Genomic DNA, 20,829 nt, shown 5'->3' with positions numbered 1-20,829 from the left:
CAGAGCGGCCATATTGAGTGTTGTGTTGATTGATTGTAATAGCAGTGCTCAGTCTTGTTCAATCCAATATCTTTGGCATCTTGCAAACAACTAAATGTATGTGATGATGTCTTTGTATGAATTAAAAAGTGGTTTAGATCTCTTGACATAAAAAGCTCTATATTTTGGATTTTATTCATATAAAACAGTCACAGATGTAACCATTTTTTAAAAATGCATTTATTTTTCATCCATCAATGTTCTAAAAGAAATTACTAAGAATGTACCACATGCACAACAGTACACACCTTAGTTATAATGAATTCTGAAAGTTGTTTGAAAAGTTATTAAAATAGCTTTTGATGCCAACAATCCAGAAAAATCAGATCCAATGCATTCATTAAGGAAACACCCAGTCAGAAACAGGCAAACAGCGACAAGCATAATTATTAGCAGGTCATCTCAACTTAAAACAATTTAACATTTACTTATTATTTATTTTTATCTTAAAACTAACCAATAGAGTTAGCACCTCAGTATAGCACTGACCTAGAATCCTCTTTTCTACGCGCCATTGTCACATTCATTGGAAGATGATAAATGCAGCTCACCATTACTTGTAAAGTAAACATGCCTGACCCAAGGAAAGCATTATTAAGGCATTGAGAAAGATCATGTAAACAGAAGCCAGGTGCAAAATATTAACCATTTTCGTGATCTCGGGAAATCGGCAGCATATCCGATCTATCACTCTTCCACCATAGACCACGCCTCCTCTGCTTTCATGTAGTACTGATTGGCCAGTCGGCCCTTCATAGCTTCCATAGCGGCATCAGCTGCCTCCGTGAACAGATCACCTACAAAACAACCCCAATATGTCATAACCCCATCACATGCTCCCATCCATATAAAAATAAGATAAAACTGCACTTTTCATGACCCACAGCACAAAGTACATAACACCACTGACATAAAAAAAAATCTTTTTCAGTATATCATGTTACGTAACACGTTAAAATGTATTGATTTTAACGAAAGTAAAATAAACAGCTGTGGTACTGTGTTGGGTTGCCACTAGGGATGGGCATAATTAATCGACGATCGATAATTGATTGTTAAGAATTTCGTCGATCACGTTAATTTGTTATCAATTAATTGAATGCATTTTTTTTTATCTAACTCCTGTTTCACAAATACTCCGTATGCAGTGCGTTTGCGTATGTGTGCAGCGAATCCGTCAAGCACCTGTTGCAGTGCGCTGCTGACCGCTTATTCTGCATATAAAACGTTCATGTGATTGACACTTTCTGTGAACACTTTTCTGCATAAACAATAGAACAAAGCATCATTTTTTTTCACAAAACAATATATTTTAGATATTATTTGACAGACTAGTAAATGTGGATTAAAGATGTTTAAAATCTCTAGCCTGGTGGTCAGGATCTGAATGGATCAAATCAGCAGTTTTGCAATGCTTTATTTATCTCCACCTATATCATAAATAAAAATAAGCAGAGTAACTTTGCAAGTCTAGCCTTCCACATTATATATTTCCTATGTATATGATTTCCAAATAATAAACGAGAGTATTCAACGACAAAAAGCGTCTCATATGGAAATAAATCCTCACAATATTATTATTTCTCAAAACTTTATGACAAAAATAAGCAACTGTATTCATACAGTTATTCAAAGACGCACACATTATTCCGCATATATTTGAATATTATACAAAAGTATTCATATAACGGCACGTTTCATATGGCAAATAAATATTCTCACATTAACATAACAGCATAATGAAATGAATAAACAGACAATGAAACAGGATTGAAATATAAATTGTATTATTATTACCGGAAAAAAGCAATATTGCTAAAATAATCTCTGAGGTAAATGCGTCAAAAACGCTGTTACCCGCAAAATAAGTCTAAATGAGCAATTAAAGTGAAAAAGCATTATTAGGCAATGTCTCAAAACTTTATATGACAAAATATATTTAAAAGAAATGTATACTTACAGTTATTGAAAGATGCACACATTATTCCATATTACTCCCGTTTATGAGCACGTTTGTCTCTGGCCTCGCTCTGTTATGTAATAGATTGACAGGTGCGCATCTCCGTCTTTCAAACATATATAATTTTGTAATTACTACCTTAGGAAAATTAGCCATGATTTTATCATTGTGAAAATGTTTTTTTTTTTTTTTTTGCAGATTAAAACGATTTGTATTTCCGCAATTTTACTACAAATAGCATGGTTATGGTATATTGTGGAGTTGGAGACCATAGTAAATTTGTGTCTACTGTTGTTTTACAACAAATAAAAACTAAAAGACTATGTTAGTATAATTAAACAATGGTTAATGGGGCTCACAAAACGCACGCTGTTTCACACATACTCTGTATGCGGAATAAGCCAAGTTTGCGCTGAGGTATCTGTGCATCCCGGTCAGTCTCCTCGGAGCGGCTGTTTTAGGCGGCTGCTGGACTGACGGTCACCATGGGTTGCGGTCGCGTCTGACACCAAAAAATGCTTTTATTTCTCAAAAAAAATCAGTAGACTGGTGCAGAAGTTTTATGCGAGTTACTTAAGTTAGTTATTTTTCAAAGGCTTTAAGTAGCCTAATTTGTTATAGCCTAATGTTAGGAAGGCTAATATCTTGCACTTTCTTTTGGCTTGAATAATTTTGAGTTACATTTTGACAAAACCTTTCAGATCTAAGTATTATGTTTTTTGTTTAATTTAATGTTAAACATGAATCTGTTTTTTTATTTATTTTGGAAATAATGAGGTCTCTGTTTAAGAACGCTGGCTCGCAGCTGCAGGTTGCGCTGCTTTAGAGCACAGCACATGCACGCACTATGTTTGAAACATAGTTTAACTGTCTGCCACAAGTTGATCTTGTAATAAAGGTCTCATCGAGGAAAAACACGCTGTATATTTGTATTCATTGCATTTTTTTAAGTATAAAAGTTAAATAACAAATTTTATTATAAAAATATTAATGATTAATCGATAGTCGATCGTTAATTCTCCCGACGATCGACAAAGAAAACTTAATCGAATGCCCATCCCTAGTTGCCACTGGCCCCTGGATCCGCAACGAAATGAGAATCACTGCATTACAGGACGTTCAGCAAAGCAGAATGACATACACACCCACCTGCTTTTTGAGGGTCCGGGTCCAGACTAAACCCTCCGTCCTGATACATCTCAGCCAATCGGGCGAGCAGAAGGTAACGTGGCTCATCCTGCATGCCATCATACTCTCCACCCTCGTCATAATCTGTCATCTTAAGAGCGCAGTCATACCAGTGCACAGCGTGCTTCCAGTCCACGGTCCTGGGTTTTCAAATCCAGCCCAAAAAAGAACATTTATGAAAACCGCAAGCATTCCATGTGGACAACAAATACTTTTCCAGACCCAGTTTTTCTTAAAAAAAAAAAAATGGACTTCACACAGGATCACTTCTCTGCCCTTTTACAGGACTCTGATTTAGCTTTTTTATATAGGTTTTTAGTTAAACATGTCTGATTGACTTGCAAACAAATCATCCGATCTAAACTGCAGACTGGTTTAAGTGGTTTAATGACACTACATACAAAATTCTCTTGGGCTGATTTCTGGAAAATCTTTGTTTCCTTGGCATGCTAAGCGCATACACGTATCCCCACATTCCCATATTTAACTTGAACCACTGTTAAGCAATTCTTGCCCAAAGGAGATGATTTTCCATCTCAATTTCTAAAATTAATTCGCTCACTAAATATTTCAAGCGTCTAATGTGAACCCTGTTCCTACATATTGAACAACTGAATCTTTTTCTCACCTATCAGAAGGAAGTTTAAGACCTGTGTCGAATGCCCGTGCTACTAGAATCATACTCGGCCGGTCTCCCGCCTCAGCGGCCTGCAGCAGAAAGCGAAAACCTTTCTTCTTGTTGTCCTCAGATGCCTGTGATACAACAACATGTGTCATTCATCAAACCATATGCCATCAAAGACAAACTTTAACAATGTTTAGATTTAATATAGGGAGATAATGAGAGAAGCGTTCTGCTATCCAGACGCGAGTCTGATCAGACCTGGTTTGTCTCTATACTTTTGATTATACTGAAGCCTGTTTAGCCCATACAAGAAGAGACTCTGACAGAGTCAGACAGAAACTATTCATAGTCGATTGTGTGTTAAATAGGTGTTTGAATGTGTTATGTTTCTATTAGGGGTGTAACGGTACACAAAATATATGGTTCTGTACCTCGTGTGGGTTTTTCCACGGTTCAGTTTGGTACAGTAGGGGGGAAGAAATGAAAAACATAAATTGACTTGCCGTTATTTTTTAACAGTAAATTAACAGTTTACAAATAGTAAAAACAATTTACATAATTTTAGTAGATTTTAAAATAAAACATCTGCTTGCTTTTAATAAAATAAATAAAAGCAAAATAGAATAGAATAAAACACGAGGGAATAACGAATTTGCCATTTCAACTTGCTACTGTAAACAAAAACTTGCAATGCTTGTCCCGCCCCAGGGTTTTCAGACATTGATGAGCTGCACTGCCTGCAAAAGTTGAAATTCTTTTAACTAGACATTGCGTCTTAAAACTCTTCGCTTGCGAAACGGTCAAACATGTCCATCTAGTGCATGTTTAAATAGAAAAGCAATGGAAAAGTTGCGCCGTGGAATAAAAACAAATCGGCAGTCCGCAACTTAGTATTTTCATGTGGGAACTCGAATTTTAAGTATATTTTGCACGTAAAACAAGCCTTCTGTTAATTGCTGTTAAAAATTGCATTCCGTACACATCTGCACCGAACCGGAAGTCCTGTACCAAAATGGTTCAATACGAATTATGTGTACCGTTACACCCCTAGTTTCTATGTATATAACAAATATACAAAAAATGAAGCACCTCCAATTCGATCTCAGGTAAAACGTGGTGTGGCAACTGAAGACAACATTGGCCGAGAGCAACTATAGCCTCCAGCTCCCCACACATGGCCGCTCTCTCCAGATGATACAGAGCAGAAATCTGATCCCATGGTGCATCCTTCTCACAAAAGCGCCCGCCTTCGTGATAATGGACCATAGCCAGATGGACCTTAACCAAAAATACAGTATGTAAAGACTTCTGTGTGTCAGGAACACATCTCTAAAAATACGGCTCAGTGTCTTACCTTGCCTAGGATGGATTTACCAATTTTTCTTTCGAGAACCATCGCGTTGAGTCTCTCCACCTCCATTGCTACACAGGAGGGTCTGTGTATGTGTGAGCGAGATGAATGGTAAAATGTCCATTTTTCTTCTGTCAGCTGAGCGATACGACAAAAAGAAAATATTACAAAGTAGCCAGAGTAAAAGCCAAACCAATAAATGGCAACATAATTGACTTTAATCTGTCATTATGTCCAAACCGAGTCAGAAAACAGGCGTGTTTTAGAAACACTTCACGTCTTGTGATTTTATTCCTTATTGGCCTAAACTATTGAGCATAATGAGGAAAGTCTACTGTAGTGGTTCACGACTGGTGTTTTTAATCTTTTATTGCACAAAAGACTAAAATGCCCTTTAATATAAAACATGGAATTTACTAATATAACAGCATAGCCCCTAATAATGTTATTTATATGAAATATAGCTAATGGAGCATTGCGTTAACACCACAAATGGTAATGGGTTCGAACACAGGAAACACACATACTGATAAAATGTATACAGCTTGTAATGCGCTGCAAGTCACTTTGATAAAAGCATCTGCCAGATGCATAAATGTAAATAGGCAAAAAAGGAAAAATATAGGCATTTATAAATTCATAAACAACTGCAAACGTGTGAAATACAAATCAATTATGGTAAATCTATAAAAATAAATATTTATGTTAGATAAATGGCTCTATTTTCGGTCAGAACAGACCTGCGCTTCACCAGCTGAGAACCACTGCTGTATTATATTACTACCGTAATCTGTTTTATTATATTACTAATAGTATTATAATACTAATCTGTTGTGATATAAAGTACATTGCAAAAAGAATCAGTGTTTCCAACATGGTTTTCATATAAAACAGCTGTCTCATGTACTTAAGAAAACAACACAAGTATGTGATGTACTGATGCACAGAAAGGGAAAATCCAACTGTGCAGAAAGTCATGCAGGAAATCACATGCAGGGTTCCCACACATTGATAAGATTGATAGAACTCATTTGCAATGTACTAACAAAACATTCGATGACCATTTCATATCTAATAAATGTCCTTTTAGGCTTGGAAATTAAAAATTTTCAGATTTCTATCTGAAAACATGTTGTATTCAGGTTTTCCATAACTGTGGGATCCCTGCATACGTGTTACAGGGAGAGCTTGCCAAAACCAGCACTGGTTAGGGGGTTGGTTGAAAGTAAGATCAGATGAGAAGTTCAGATAAAAGACGAATTAGATGAGAAGACAAATGAGATGAGAAGGGTTTAAATGGATCAGAAGGAGTTTACTACTCTAAATCAATGATATGAGATGATGGATGACGTCATGATTAGACATGATTAGGGAGTTTGATAAAATAGTTTTGTAGTTACCCGACGAACACTGTCTTCATCCGATTCTGAGTAATGTCTGTTGTAGAGAGGACGGCCCTAAATGATGACGTATAAAACCTATCACATATCTCCAAAGGAGCCAAAACAGCACGACTGCAGAATGTCATGACCATATACAGTCTACACTACATACTATCTAATAGAAAGACATTATTTATTGAAGCTAAACTAACACAGTCTCTTGTCAGTTTGTCATCAGTGTTGGGGAGTAACTAACCCAAAATAACAACCATGTTTCATAAAAATGTGGTCATTATTTACCATGCTATTCTCAAATGTGTATGACTTTATTTCTAAAGTTGAACACAAACAAACCATTTAATATTTAATACCTACCTTTTATGTCATTTTTAATACATATAATATGTTTTTTTACAGACTTTACATGTTGAATCTTTAGGAAACACATCTATTTATCATTAAAGCACTTCAAATCCACTGGGTAATATTTGGAAATATTTTGTGAAATCGAAACCCAAACAAATGCACAAAAGAGCAAAATTCTAATACGGTGATGCAATGTTAACCTCAAATCCAACCAGATCTCACTGGAATTCGTACATAATTTACAAGTTGGCCAATTCGCATTAAGCAAATCGTACAAAAATGAATGGTTGAAAAAAAATTGCGATGCCGCACCCCTAAACTTAAAGGTATTGCGGATGATTTTCTTTTTCCGGGTGTATCATCAAGACTATTGGTCCTCCTAGTTGTCAATCAGGAGTGTTGCGCCATTGCATTTTTTAAAAAAAAGTGGAGAACACAGTTCTTTTCTAAAATTCGAGAAAATCCTCCGCTACACTTTTAACATTACATACAAATTTGGTCGTATAAATTTCTACAAATTAGCCACCTTGTAAAACACGTATGAATTGCAACGAGACTGTTGTAAGCACATAAGATCGAAATTCTAATGGTGACGCAATGTTACCTTAAAATCCAACCAGATCTAATGGAAATTCGTATGAATTTTTCAAGTTGGCTAATTTGTAGGAATTCGTCCGAAGTGAATCGTAAAAACGTACAATAAAAAAAGTGATGCCACACCCCTAAACCCGTCTCTAAACTCAACGTCACATACACAGTTGTTTGTACAAATTCATACAAATTACCCACTGCGTAAAATACATATGAACTGCAATGAGATGTCAGATCTTATTGGTTTATAATATTTCATCATGAGACATTCAAGAACCAATGACATTTAAAGTTACCAGTGTGCCACCATATTAAAATTTTGATCCTCATATGAATTTGTTGTGGTTTCTTTTCCGCTAAATAAATTTAAAATATTAAATGTTTTACACATGCACCTATTATTACACTTTAGAAGACGTTTATCAACCCACTGGGTTACTTTTATGATGGATGTGTGTGCTTTTAGGAACTTCATGTTGGGACCTAATGTGACAAATATTTGTATAAAAAACGTGTTCAGTTGAAAAAATGAAGTACTTTTTAAAAGTAATGTTATTCAAAATATAGCTTTTTGAGTAAAGATAAATAAAAAATCTACAACAAAATAGAGAGTAGAGCAACAAAGCACATAAACACCTCTCTGACTTATGCAATGTTCAAGATCTGTTTTCAGATCTGGTATATAAATTATGATGCATTTCAGCTTGCTGCATTTCCTTATCTGCACACATTTATTTTTATGTAGATAATGCCTTTTAAAGTAGCTTAAAGTGTAGCTACAGTAAATACTTTTTTTTAAAGTATCTTGAACATAGCTTGGAAAGCATCCATTTCAATATAATTTCCCCAACACTGTTTGTAATAAACGCCATTTCAAATAATCTTTTAATGCACACAATCCATTTACTGAAATCTGATGATCTGTACCTGGTGCTGATGTTCACCAGCATCTCCTTCACTGCGTCTTTCAGAAGGGTAACCGCTGTCTCCTCCGTTTTCTGAATCCTTTCAACACAAGTACAACAAACAATACCAAATAATAAGCTTTGCATTGCTTTTTAAAAACACCAAAAACATGACGTATGTACGTATACAATTTCTTGAAAAACTGACCTGTTGATCTGGGTTAGCTCGATGCGATTCATTCATCTCGTTCATAAATGACCAGCCTGTAAATAAACAAAACTTGAAATGAGAAAAGGCAGAGAAGTTCAAAGCTCTTAAGGCAGATTTGAACTCTCAATTATTACTATTTATCTAACCAGTTTGAATGAATCTTTATATAGATGACGCATTGGGGTGTCAGATGGGACATTTAAGTAAATTTAGTTTTACTTATGTTTAGTCTTACCCATGGGAGACCGATCTACAGAGACACCCATACTCATTGGAGAACATGGAATCGAGTCTGTGTCGCTGCTATCTTCAACCGATGAAGTCTCAGAGAGGCGGATCAGAAGAGGTGGCATGTGACCGAGCGAAATCGTTCTCACCCTGGGAGAACCGCACTGTTCCTCAGAGCCACGGAGAACCGTCTGAGCTGACTTCTGCTTATACAAAACACAATTCATTTACAGAGTTATGTGGAACCAAACAATCTTTTATCATGGCCCAGATTTACCCTTCACAACATATTTTTAGGTAAACAAAGAAAGTTACAGTATTATTATATATTTATTAAGTATTATAGATTAATCTACAACAACTTTTAAACAATATATTTATAATTATTTACAGATAATGCATTTAAATAGACATAATGTGGAACAAATTTCTTGGTAATTAAAATAAGAAATTTCTGACCAAATGTTAATTTTCATGGGCATCCAACAAAAAACAAAACGTCCTGTTTGTACTAACAAAAGCATACACACATGCTCCTGCACAGCTGTTGCTTATGTGTTTTTTTTTGTGTCATGAATCATGAGTGCTGCATTTTTATGACAGAAAATATACATAGCTTTCAATAAATAAAATAACAGATGGCCGCGTTTTTGGCTGATGCATTGCATCTTACTATTTATTCAGTGTCTCACACCGTGTTCGTGAACTGGTCTGAACCTCACAGTCGCCCATCTTTACATAAACCAAGTACCCACCAGAAGCTTGTTTGTGCAGTCCAGTTGTGCCATTTCAGCTGGTGACAGGTCAAAGCGAGCAAGACTCATACTTCTGCAGATCTTATTACACAGATGTGAGTGAAAGAAAAGAGCCATGCCACGGACACCTGAAACAAACACACAATCATTAAATAACATATTAAATAATAATATTTAAATTAAATAAATATAAGATTATTTTTTAGCTTGATAATCATCTCTGCTAAAACATGCTAACAGCATAACAAAACATTCTAGCATCGTGCTAAAACATGTTGCTGAAATATACTAAACATGCTAACATCATGTTTACACATGTTAGCCTCAGCTAAAACAGTGTGACATCATACTAAAATATTCTAGCATCATGTAAGAACATGTTAAAACAGTGTTTCTCAATCTTGTTCCTGGAGGCCCACTGCTCTGCATAGTTTGTATGTCTTTCTTTTCTGACAGACTCAGTTCAGTTCATAGGGATCTCTACTAATGAGCTGATGATTTGAATGAGATGTGTTAAATAACGAAAACATACTAAATGTGCAGAGCAGTGGGCCTCGCATAGATATGTACACTAGATGTCGCCTTGGCTATGGCAGTTCATTGGACCGAATGCGTCAAATAGAGCCGCCATCTTGAAACAGGGGAACCCCGCATCAGCATCATTGTAGGCAATGGTGTAACGGAAATAAAATCACCATAAATCGATTTTCTTGGTTTTCTTTTGGTTCGTTGCAACAGTCAGACATGTATTCAGCATTGAGTGCAGAAAAAAATACTTTTACTACTTTTTCTAACAATAATGCATCCAGTAGGCCTAACATCAATACGCAGCACAAATGTCTGGCACCGGTCATGAATTCGAAGTACAGGCGGAGACAGCAGCTTAACCTAGCTACTTCCTATGACAAGACCCCTGTTCCAAGATGGCGGCGGTTTTGACGCATGCTTAGAACCCCAAGGCGACATCTAGTGTATATATCTATGTGGGCCTCCAAGACCAGGATTGAGAACCCCTTTGTTAAAATATACTAAACATGTCAGATCATGCTAACGTCACGATAAAACACAGTAGCCTCATGCTAAAACATTCTGACATGTGTCTTAATCTACTCCCTAGCTCCTGAGGTGGTGAATCAGTATATCGTGTATGCAGGTTTGGGCACTGGTAAGGACTCTAGCTCACTTCACATTGGGACACTGTTAATTCACAGCTATTATTCATTAGTAACTGGCAAAAAGAAAAGGTCACATGATTTCCAGTAAGGGAACATGGGGACCATCAATGCTCATTGTTTTTTGATGTTTGAATCTAAATTAATTGTGGGAATTTAAGGGAACGAATGTTCCAGTGCCCTGGAAGGATTCTGTGGCCCTTTAAATGGCCAACTCCCTTATCAGTGCCCTGACTACTGAACAAGGGAGCTGATAGAGACACAGCCATCCTACTTAAACATGTTAGAAAATGCATAAAACATGCTACAATCAACTAAACATGTCAGAACATGCTATCATCATGCATAAACACATTTAACTTGTGCTAAGACATTATAACGTCAAACTAAAACATGCTAGCATCATGTAAGAACATGCAACAAAATATTAAACACATCAGATCATGTTAACATCATGCTTAAAACATTAGCCTTGCGCTAAAACATTGTAACGTCAAACTAAAACATGCTAGCATCATGTAAGAACACGGATACAACATGCAACGATATACTAAACATGTCATAAACACGCACATAGACGCCGATCCCGCGGGTGCTCCGGGGCTCAGCTCAAGCACCCACCGAAATGGCAAAGCACATATGCTCAATTGCATCACATTTTGCTTCTAAAACCACGTGGAAAATGTAACCGCGAGGCCTTTCTCCTCTTTAAAGCATTCAGGTGCACCATAGTGTCTAATGTTGCTAAGTAACCTAAGCATTGCTCGACGCTGTGACAAGCACCCACCGGAAGAAAAAGAAATCGGCGCCTATAAACACTCACATTTGTTAAGAAACGTATATATAATCCTTGTTTACATTTTTATACTTCATATATGCATCAATGTGCTACATACAACATGCAACAACATTGTAACATCATGCTAAAACATTTTAGCATCATGTTAGAACATGCATACAACATGCTAAAACATACAAAACATTTCATATCATGCTAATGCAGGGTTTCCCACAGCACTTTGCAGGTTTAACTAGGCTCTCCAAAAAAAAAAAAAATTTGCTGCACAAAATGCCATCAAGTGCATCCCGGACACGCTTCACACCGCGAGCGTGCACGCGCTTCACAAAGCTGAAATGAGATAAAGACATGGTCCGTCATGTCTGGAGGATAGCCAGTTGATAAAACACGTGTCTGTGAGAACTGTAAGTGGACTTGTTTTTTGGGGTTTATTTAAAGGACAAGTTCGGTATTTTACACATAAAGCCCTGTTTTCAGATTGTTTATGATAAAATAGAATGGTTTGACTGAAATTTCGACATATGCGGCTGCCCCGAGAATTTTCAGGGTTTTGTGTTTCACCTTCCACCTCTACAATGGGTTTATAGGTGCACTGGAACAATCATTCCTAACATGCATTAAACTTTCATTTACAAAGACGTGAAACTCACCGAGTGGTCAGGGGTGTTCACTGATATGCTCACAAAAAAAAAAAATCGCTGGAAAATACACATTCCAACAGGTTTTATCGTTGTTTTGTCCAACTCCATTGACTTGTTTTAAGGACGTTTGTTAGAGATCAGATAATATCAGTGAATGCTACAGTGTTTTATAAGTTGGGTAAGCCCGCCACCTAGTGGGTAATAGCGGAAAAATAGATTGCCTTAAACTCATCATTGGTGGGGAAAGAGTTAACTATTAGTAAAGACGTAAAACCAAATATTTCTTACCTCCGACATGCAATATCTGTGTGGTACTGAGATCCCACATAAACTCTGTTTTAATTTTTTTAAGCAAGTCAATACATCGTTCGAATGGCTGTTCATTCTTGATGAGGTGATATGCTGTGTTGATATGTCTCTCGATGCGCTGGAAATTCTCCTCATTCATACGTCTCGCCATTAAGTTCAGTGGACCAGATGAAGCGTTATCAGACTTTTCTCATGGGCTTCGACGTTTTGTTTGCGGTAGTTGCTGGTCCTAACGAAAAAGGATCCTGACTTGTCTGCTATACCTGGAAATTGACGGAAAACTGGTCGAAACCTCGCATCGTTTCTTTCGTCGCGTTTTATCTAAGTAAATGTATGCTTCCGAGATGCTAAAAAAAGTTTACGTTTGGCCTTATAATCGAAGGGCACCGGCGCCTCCGCCATCTTAACGTATCTTTGCTCTAACTTACTACTACCAGCTGAGTATCACGCAAAACACGCAACAGTCACCACAACAACCAATAAGGTAAGAGAAACTTTATGATATTGCTAAGAAGTTTACGTTCGCGCCGCTTAAAATGCGTCTCAATGGTAACATTGCGTAAGAGTACAAACAGACAAACGGCCGCAGACAGAAAATATATTTTAGTGACTGAGGATGAAGCACTGGCCCGATCGGGCAAGTGACTTTACTGTTTACTGGCCCTAGCTTCTCTCACAGTGGCCCCGGGCAACCGGGCAGTCCCTTATGTGGAGCCCTGTCATGTGCATTATTTACAGGCTACAGATACACTCTTTTAAGATAATGTAATTAATAGTGGGAAATAAATAAAATTTCCCAAAATTTTATCAGTTTTTTTAATTTTTGCGCTATCTATCATCGTTCGCCAGACGTTCAACAACATCTGCTTCAGTTTGTGTTTATTATCCCTTTAGTTTCACTTCATCACGCAGCTATTCCCGTTACGCCGCATTCACACGGTCCGTCAGCGTTAACGCTTAACGGAAGGCTTGTCTGAAGCGTGGCCAACAGCCAATCACTGTGGCCGCAACACAAGCTCTGGTCTTCCATAAACGTAATTGGCTGGCTCTGCCTAGGTTATTTGCATAAGGCAATATGATTGGCTGATGCACGCGTTGCCGCTTGAAAAGTTGAGAAATGTTCAACTTCTGCCGCGAGCAACGGCACTGACGCGGCGCCGACGGATCCACAATTCAGTTTGCCAACGCTTGACGTCACCCATTAAAAGTGAATGGGAAGCGTCAACGCTTACGCCCCGTGTGAATGCGCCGTTAGAGGTAAAAACATTAAATTCATTAATAATCTAGTATGTGTTAGTTTTCGGTCATAGTTTCTTCAAAAGTAAGTTTTATTTGAGTGTTTGAAATAAAAATATTTTAATTTTTATCATGACGCGTACGCCCCGCCTCTTTGATTGTCACGCCCTCGGCCCTGGCTAACCCTACCACCTTAAGTAACAAATTTTCTGCAGGATCATGCTAAAACACATTAGCTTTAAGCTAAAACATTGTAACATCATGCTAAAACATGCTAGCATCATGTAAGAACATGCATACAACATGCTAAAATATACAAAACATTTCAGATCATGCTAACGTCATGTTAAAACACATTAGCTTCACGCTAAAACATTGTAACATCATGCTAAAACATGCTACCATCATGTTAGAACATGCATACAACATGCTAAAATATACTAAACATGTAAGATTATGCTAACATTGCGCTACAACACATTAGCCTCATGCTAAAACATTGTAACATCATACTGAAACTTTGTCAGGCTTTTTTAAAGTTTATCTACAAATCTTTCTGTGTAGTGCACAATTCTTCTTCATATTTGCATTACTCACGCAACTCAGGTTAACATATCAACATTTCCTTCTTCTGAGGAAATGATTATAGCATAAATAAGATAAAATGTGGCAGGGTGCTGATAAATACCCAAATTGCCGTCTCCAAAGTCAGTTCCCTTCTCAGTGTGGATCTGAGGGTCTGTGTAGAGGTCACCAACACCTTGAATGTCCACCACTATCAGCTGGTGTCCAGACCGCTCAAATGTGAAATGACTAAATGCCTAAGTCCACAAAAAGACATTACCCATAAACCAGAGACGATACCTGGTGCAAATCTGAATTAATTAATATAAAAAGTATATATAAAGTATATAAAGTATAATTTTTATTAATTAATAAGTTTGTTATTTATATTGTGCTTTTCTTCAGCACTCAATACACTTACATTTTACACAATAACGCAATATTTAACTGAAAAAATAATAATAAAATAAATTTGCATACCTGAGGTGTAAGGCGTATGTTATCATCCCTCACAAAGCCGGAGTTAGAGTTGTACTTGGTGTACTTCCCCTCAATATAATGCTCCAGGTGAAACACAGGACTTCCGGGACGGCCGGTCATTTCCACAGCACACATCTGCATGATGTCCACCTAATGATCACACAGATATCTGTTATGATCGCTCACTGTACATAAAACCTGACAATGCTTTATGAAAACTGAAGAAGTACCTGTTTGGGAGGTCTGTGACGGTTATACTCCTCACCCCATAATTTTGCTTCCATTTGTAACCTGATGTCCTCAAAGTAAACCTCTCGGTCCACTGTCTCCATGTAGCGTTTTGCCACATAGTTTGAGGCCGATTTCCAGTTATGGCTGTGTGAAAAGTTTGACAACTTTTTCCTGTGGATAAAAGGAAATAAAAAGATAAAGAAAAAGCACACCTGTAGAAAGATAATCGCAACCCTATAGGATGTTTCTAAGAGCAGTGTTGTCTCAGTGCATTAGACCTTATATTAATGTATTTATAGTATATATGTTATGTACTTAAACTGTAAATTTTAACCTAAATGATTGATGTTAGATGGTTAAAAACACTTGTCCTAATACTTTTATAAGACATATACTGTGTGTGTGTGTGTGTGTGTGTGTGTGTGTGTGCGCGTGTGTGTGCGTGTGTGTTCAAATTCACTTGACTTACGCTCTGAAGCATTCTCTCATGGCTCCTCTTCCAAAAGGCTGTAAAAAAGACACATAATCCCATTTATTCAAAAGCAAAACATTAAGGTTGTTTTTACTATAACACAGAAATGCAACTTCCTCTTCTGTAGCTCAGACAGAATTTAGGCATGTATGGAAAATGCAAATGTAGAATGCAAATACCTGATTGGAAATCTTAATAAATATTTCGTCCTTTGCCCATTCACCAGTAACAGCATTATATCTAAGGAGTAAGAAACCATTTTTACACCAACATCAATCAGTTTAAATCCATCATTCAAGTATTGTTTATCTATGACTATGAAACATAAAATGCGTGAAGGTTTTTTGTAGTTGATATAATAAAAGAGTAAAAAAGGATTAGATGGCAAGTCCCCTAAACTTTCCTCTCATGTAATTAATGATCAAATAATGAGTATAGCCATAAATGCATACAAGCGTTTTTACACAAGCAACGTGTGCTGGCTCAGTACACTGTGTACCACGTACAGTAGATCAACCAATGACTGACACGCATATCCTATTGGCCAGCAGTCAAGTGAGATTTTATGGGTGGAAAGTTACAACCGTTTAAAATTAGATTCTGATACTCGGAGTGGATCACAAGTCTCTGTTTCACCTGATAACATTCTTATATCTCATTTCTTATATCATTTGCATTTCTCATATCTTATTTAACAAACGCACAGTGCTTTTTATCGGCCAACAGCATATCAAATCTGTAACAAACATTTAACGTAGTCTACTATTTCCTTAAACTTTGTGTAGATTTGTTCATTATTTTGTAGGATGACATGTTGACATCTGTCTAATTTGGTAATAATTTGGTAAGTAACAAATTTCTACTACAATAAACGCCTTTGCTTAGATGAATTAATGGCAACAAAGTGAGGAACAAAATGTGGTTAAATTATGAAAAATTACCAATTGCATTTAGGGCTGCATAACAACTAATCATTTGCAGGATAAAAGTTTTTATTTACATTGTATGTGTGTACTGTGTATAATAATTATGTATATATAAATACACACACATGCTTGTATAATTTTACAAAAACAATGTGTGTGTCTATATTAAGTATTTATATTTATATAAATATATACATGCATGCATGTGTGTGTGTGTATTTATATATACATAATTATTATACACAGTACACACACATATATGATATAAACTAAAACTTTTATTCTGCAAATGATTAGTTTTTATGCAGCCCTAAACGTACAATCATTGTATTACAATCTCTGCTCTTTAAACCTTAGGCCATCTAAAGAAACTACAGATTATTTATTTACCTGTATCGTGTGCAGCGCTCCGTTTCGATTTCTTCCAAATGAAATTCGGCCCAAGGATCTGGCATGGCTTTGGCCTTCTCAATAGCATGTTTCCAAGTGGCCTATGCAAAAGAATACAAATTACAGCTGTATGAAAATTCTAGTCCAACACCATTATGTTTGGGTTAAATGAAGATGATGATCCACAACCTGTTTATATATTGCCTTGCAATAAAGATGCATGCACAAAACAATGGTTTGGAGAAAGAAAGCGGCGGTTACAAGCACAGTAAGAAATAGGGTTTGCTGTAATGAAGGTCAAAGATCAAGATATTAAAGAGGAAAGAAAGAGATTAAATCAATGCTAAAACAGTTAAAATGTAAATTTAGAAAAACAACTGCATTAATTATTGTAATTGTGAAAGCGTGTCTATACTGATTTCATCCAGCAAGTGTCACCAGTAACGTCAACCAGTCATGTGGATTTACAAGAATGAACATCCCAAAATATCCAGCATGTACTGCTGGGGTTCCCTCATGTATGGAAACATAATCCATTCATCATGAGGCATGGACACGTCACAGATGTCCCAGAAAGAGGAATAACATTCGTTTACAGTTCAACAAGTACATAACTTGCATCAATCAGATGATAAAAAAATAATTAAATATAAAATAAAATATAATAAAAAATATATAATTATATATAATGCGTATATATTTCTGCTGTACATTATAATTAGTGTTGATGCTTTTGTAAACATCAAGACTTTTAGTGCATAATATTCAGTCTTTTTGTCTTTAACACTGCTAGAATAAACTATAGACATGTAACATATCGACCGTCATAAAAATATCTATGTGTGTAAATCCCAAATAAACTTATTCAGCAGGAGTGAAAGGAAAAAAAGAAGTAAGGAAAAAGCATGCAGTCCAAGCTGGCGACTAAATTGATACAACATAAAATGGATTAATAAAGATGGTAAAGGGTGGAATTAAACTTGTACTTAACATACCCGACCTTTCTCAGTTAAAGAGCCAAACCTGATAGAGTTTGCGTCTTCATTTTTGTTCTGAATTGAATAAACAGACAAACCCACTTTTTTAGCACAGAGAAGATGATGTATGTTAAGAAAAATCTAGAGTACATAAGATAAAGGAAGTGTGTTATTGAACAGATGCTCGCTTTAAGACCAAGAGAGTTCAAACTCCATATATGGAAATGAGTAAATAAGAGACGTGAGAGGGAGGCGGCTTTACAACTGGACATTTCAATAACACTAGGTTATTTTATGCTTCTTGTTTAAGACAAAGCCCTGTTCAACAATAAATTCTCAGTGATACAAGCAAACACTTTAACTCACAATATTTTTGGATTATTTTATATTTGTACTCTTAGGAAACAAACAGCTTAGTTTCTGGATTTAGTAAATAAAGTGTTTGTAAACATTTAAGATGTGAAATGCCCATTTATAGCATTTGCTATATACAGCATTAAATTCCATGCTGTGCAGTATACACTGCATACTGCCTACTATTTTAGTAGTACGTAAAACTGTGATTTAAACAGCAGATTATTGACATCAAGTCCAGTAGGATCCAGTATATAACACTGCGTACTACACGATAAACATACTGCATACTAGAAATATAAAGGGCTGGTTTCACAGCCAAGGCTTAGTTAAAGCCAGGACTAGCTTTAGTTAAATAAAGATGTTTAAGCATCTTTCATTAACATGCCTTAACAATTACATAATTGGTATGTATATTGAGACAAATCAATGGCAATGGCATATTTTAAGATCTGTCAGCGCATGTTTTTTTCAGTTGAGAAAGTTCAAATATGTGTTTTAGTCTAGAATTAGCCCTAAGCCTTTTCTGTGAAACCAGGGGTAAGAGTAGTATGTTGACTCAAATATAACCATGTTTACATGCCAGATATTGTAGACATTAAGTCATTAAGCAAAACAATACAAATTAATAAAATCTCTTAAAATAAAGATTAAAAAAATGTATTATGTAGTAACTGTTTAATAATAACAAGAAGGCACTCAAGACCATGCTATAAATATATATAAAATAGTAAATTCGAGACTCCACTCACTTAGTTAAACAACATTACCATTCTAACAAGAACACTGACTATCCCTGTTAAACCAGATTAAAATGGATTAGGTCGGGTCACCGGGTCAGTTTCTACTCAAGGCAGTCGTGTCTGTTTTTGATGGTTTCGAATAGCTTTTAAGCGGGACTGAAAGACCACAAACAACAGCTGACCATCAACCTGGTCAAAGGTTTACTCACCTTGTAACTGAAGGAATTTTTGGGTACAGAATTAGAAAGCTGCTTGTTCTGGATGTTTTGGTAGTCACAGGTGCGTTTGGTTGGTATGACGGGGTCATCGGTGATGGGGCAAATGCAGAGCTCATCTTCCTCATCATCGCTTGCATTTTGATGTTCAAAAGACACCCTGCTCTTACCACACACATCCCTTACATTGCCCACCTCCTCCATACAAAACATGAGCTCGTCTTCAGCCATGATTGACACAGTTTGTGTACAAATAAACTGCAAACAAGCACAGAGAGGTCAGGTCAACTGTCGTGTCCGAAAAATGCACTGCAACCACGTGAACTGATAAAGGAGTGAGGAGAAGCCACGCGCTAGTGTGGTATTTACAAACCTATACTCTTATTATCGGATAAACACGTTTCATTTGGATGATTTTGTGAAGTGGGTCGTTTTTATATAGTGTTTGTTACTAATGCAAATCATTAGTTTCGGTAAGCAGTGGTAATTTTGTCATCTTATTAAAGCTACGCTGTCGTCGTTGCAAGCTTGGATCCAAATCGTTTAATCGATGCGCTGCATTACATAACGCTACAAGAGCAACAAAAAGTGCATTTACATACCTTACTATGATGAAAAGAGACGGTATATCGAAGGCATAACGAAAACAGGATACAATTGTGCTCGCGTAGTCTTCACGCCCTAAAAAGGAAGAAAAGTAAACAATGATCTGGCCATCTGAAGTGAAGTTTCAGCTGCGGTTGTGTCTCGAAGCGTGGTCAGTGACAGCTTTATTGTGCCTATGCACAAATGTGTGCAACGTGTCCGACCAAATGTTCTCGTGTGTTGATGTTCACCCCAACCTCGCGAATCTCATGACACTGGGGTGTGTGTACAAGCACAGGGTGCATGTTTAGCCCTCTAGTGGAGCGTTATTAAAATACATCAACGTTTAATTCATTCAGAGAATGCGTAGGTATTTTAATATAAATTGTGCATGAACAAATACGTGCATTCATTGATAACACTCAGATTTATGTAATTGAATGTTAATAACATTGAATTAGTAGACATAAACAGCCATATGCCGTAGTCCATTGATTATATAAGAGCGTATGGTATTTCCCTGTTGACAAAGAATTTGCGAATTCTACTAAAGAGAAGGGAAAGCTTATGAATATTAATAAACAATCCTTTGGAGCCTGTCTGGAATTTGATAAAGACGTAATTTAATTCATATTAATGAGCCAAGCCTTCAAGCGCTTTTTTGCTATTTTTATGCTCTTGTTTTTAATTATGTAAATCGTTTACATATACTGATGGCATGTATGTACAATGCATTGCTATAACTCTCTTATATGTGCATATGCAATATACTGCAGCATCGGAGGTCGCATTTGTAGGCTGCATATCAAGATTCTTATTTTAGATTTAACATTTATGAAGTTTACTATTATTCTTAGTTAATCGTAAATTGTAATATGCTTATGCTTCGCGAATGTAACGTTAAGTTAACTGAAATAAACCAGGTTTGATGACGTATGCAGCCTGCATATGCGACCTCCGGAGGGTGCAGCCTTCCGATTGAGAAACGGCCATCATTCCACGGCCTGCCTTTCAGCCAATCAGGAAGGAGAAGAAAACATAACGAACCAATGACGGGTTAGTTAATTAATATTCATGAACGTGCCTTCGCCATAGTATGATGGTAATGCACATGGCAGGACATCCCTCCACACT

The 20,829-nt window shown here is 36.5% G+C and overlaps 1 protein-coding gene across 4 annotated transcripts; it reads right to left on the bottom strand.

Annotated features, from left to right (window-relative positions):
- Positions 1–197: 197 nt before the first annotated feature.
- eef2k (eukaryotic elongation factor 2 kinase) lies at positions 198–19,983 on the bottom strand. Of its 4 annotated transcripts, XM_065257766.2 has the most exons (19): positions 19,713–19,983; positions 19,105–19,368; positions 17,817–17,873; positions 16,822–16,922; positions 15,685–15,745; positions 15,503–15,540; positions 15,033–15,204; positions 14,803–14,952; positions 14,447–14,579; positions 9,602–9,729; positions 8,854–9,049; positions 8,616–8,671; positions 8,430–8,507; positions 6,564–6,620; positions 5,167–5,301; positions 4,902–5,090; positions 3,816–3,940; positions 3,149–3,327; positions 198–836 (listed from the first exon to the last, which is right to left on the bottom strand). In XM_065257766.2, exons 2-19 carry the CDS (start codon positions 19,339–19,341, stop codon positions 727–729), a joined length of 2,202 nt encoding a protein of 733 aa, XP_065113838.1. In that variant the 5' UTR covers positions 19,342–19,368; positions 19,713–19,983; the 3' UTR covers positions 198–726. The 4 variants fall into 4 exon arrangements, with proteins under 4 accessions (XP_065113838.1, XP_065113840.1, XP_065113839.1 ...); XM_065257768.2 differs by lacking the exon at positions 6,564–6,620; XM_065257767.2 differs by lacking the exon at positions 17,817–17,873.
- Positions 19,984–20,829: the final 846 nt, after the last annotated feature.

The sequence above is a fragment of the Paramisgurnus dabryanus genome, chromosome 1 (genome assembly GCF_030506205.2).
Source record: "Paramisgurnus dabryanus chromosome 1, PD_genome_1.1, whole genome shotgun sequence".
Lineage (NCBI taxonomy): Eukaryota > Metazoa > Chordata > Actinopteri > Cypriniformes > Cobitidae > Paramisgurnus > Paramisgurnus dabryanus.
Note: the sequence above shows the minus strand (reverse complement) of the source record. Positions and strands in the feature narration are given on the sequence as shown.

Coding starts and splice junctions, on each gene's coding strand:
- eef2k (XM_065257766.2), bottom strand. CDS start 19,341: ATGGCTGAAGACGAGCTCATGTTTTGTATGGAGGAGGTGGGCAATGTA. Junction 16,923..17,816: donor CTTTAACTGAGAAAGGTCGG/GTATGTTAAGTA, acceptor TCTTTTGCATAG/GCCACTTGGAAACATGCTAT. Junction 9,730..14,446: donor CTTTGGAGACGGCAATTTGG/GTATTTATCAGC, acceptor TGTTTGTTTCAG/GTGTCCGTGGCATGGCTCTT.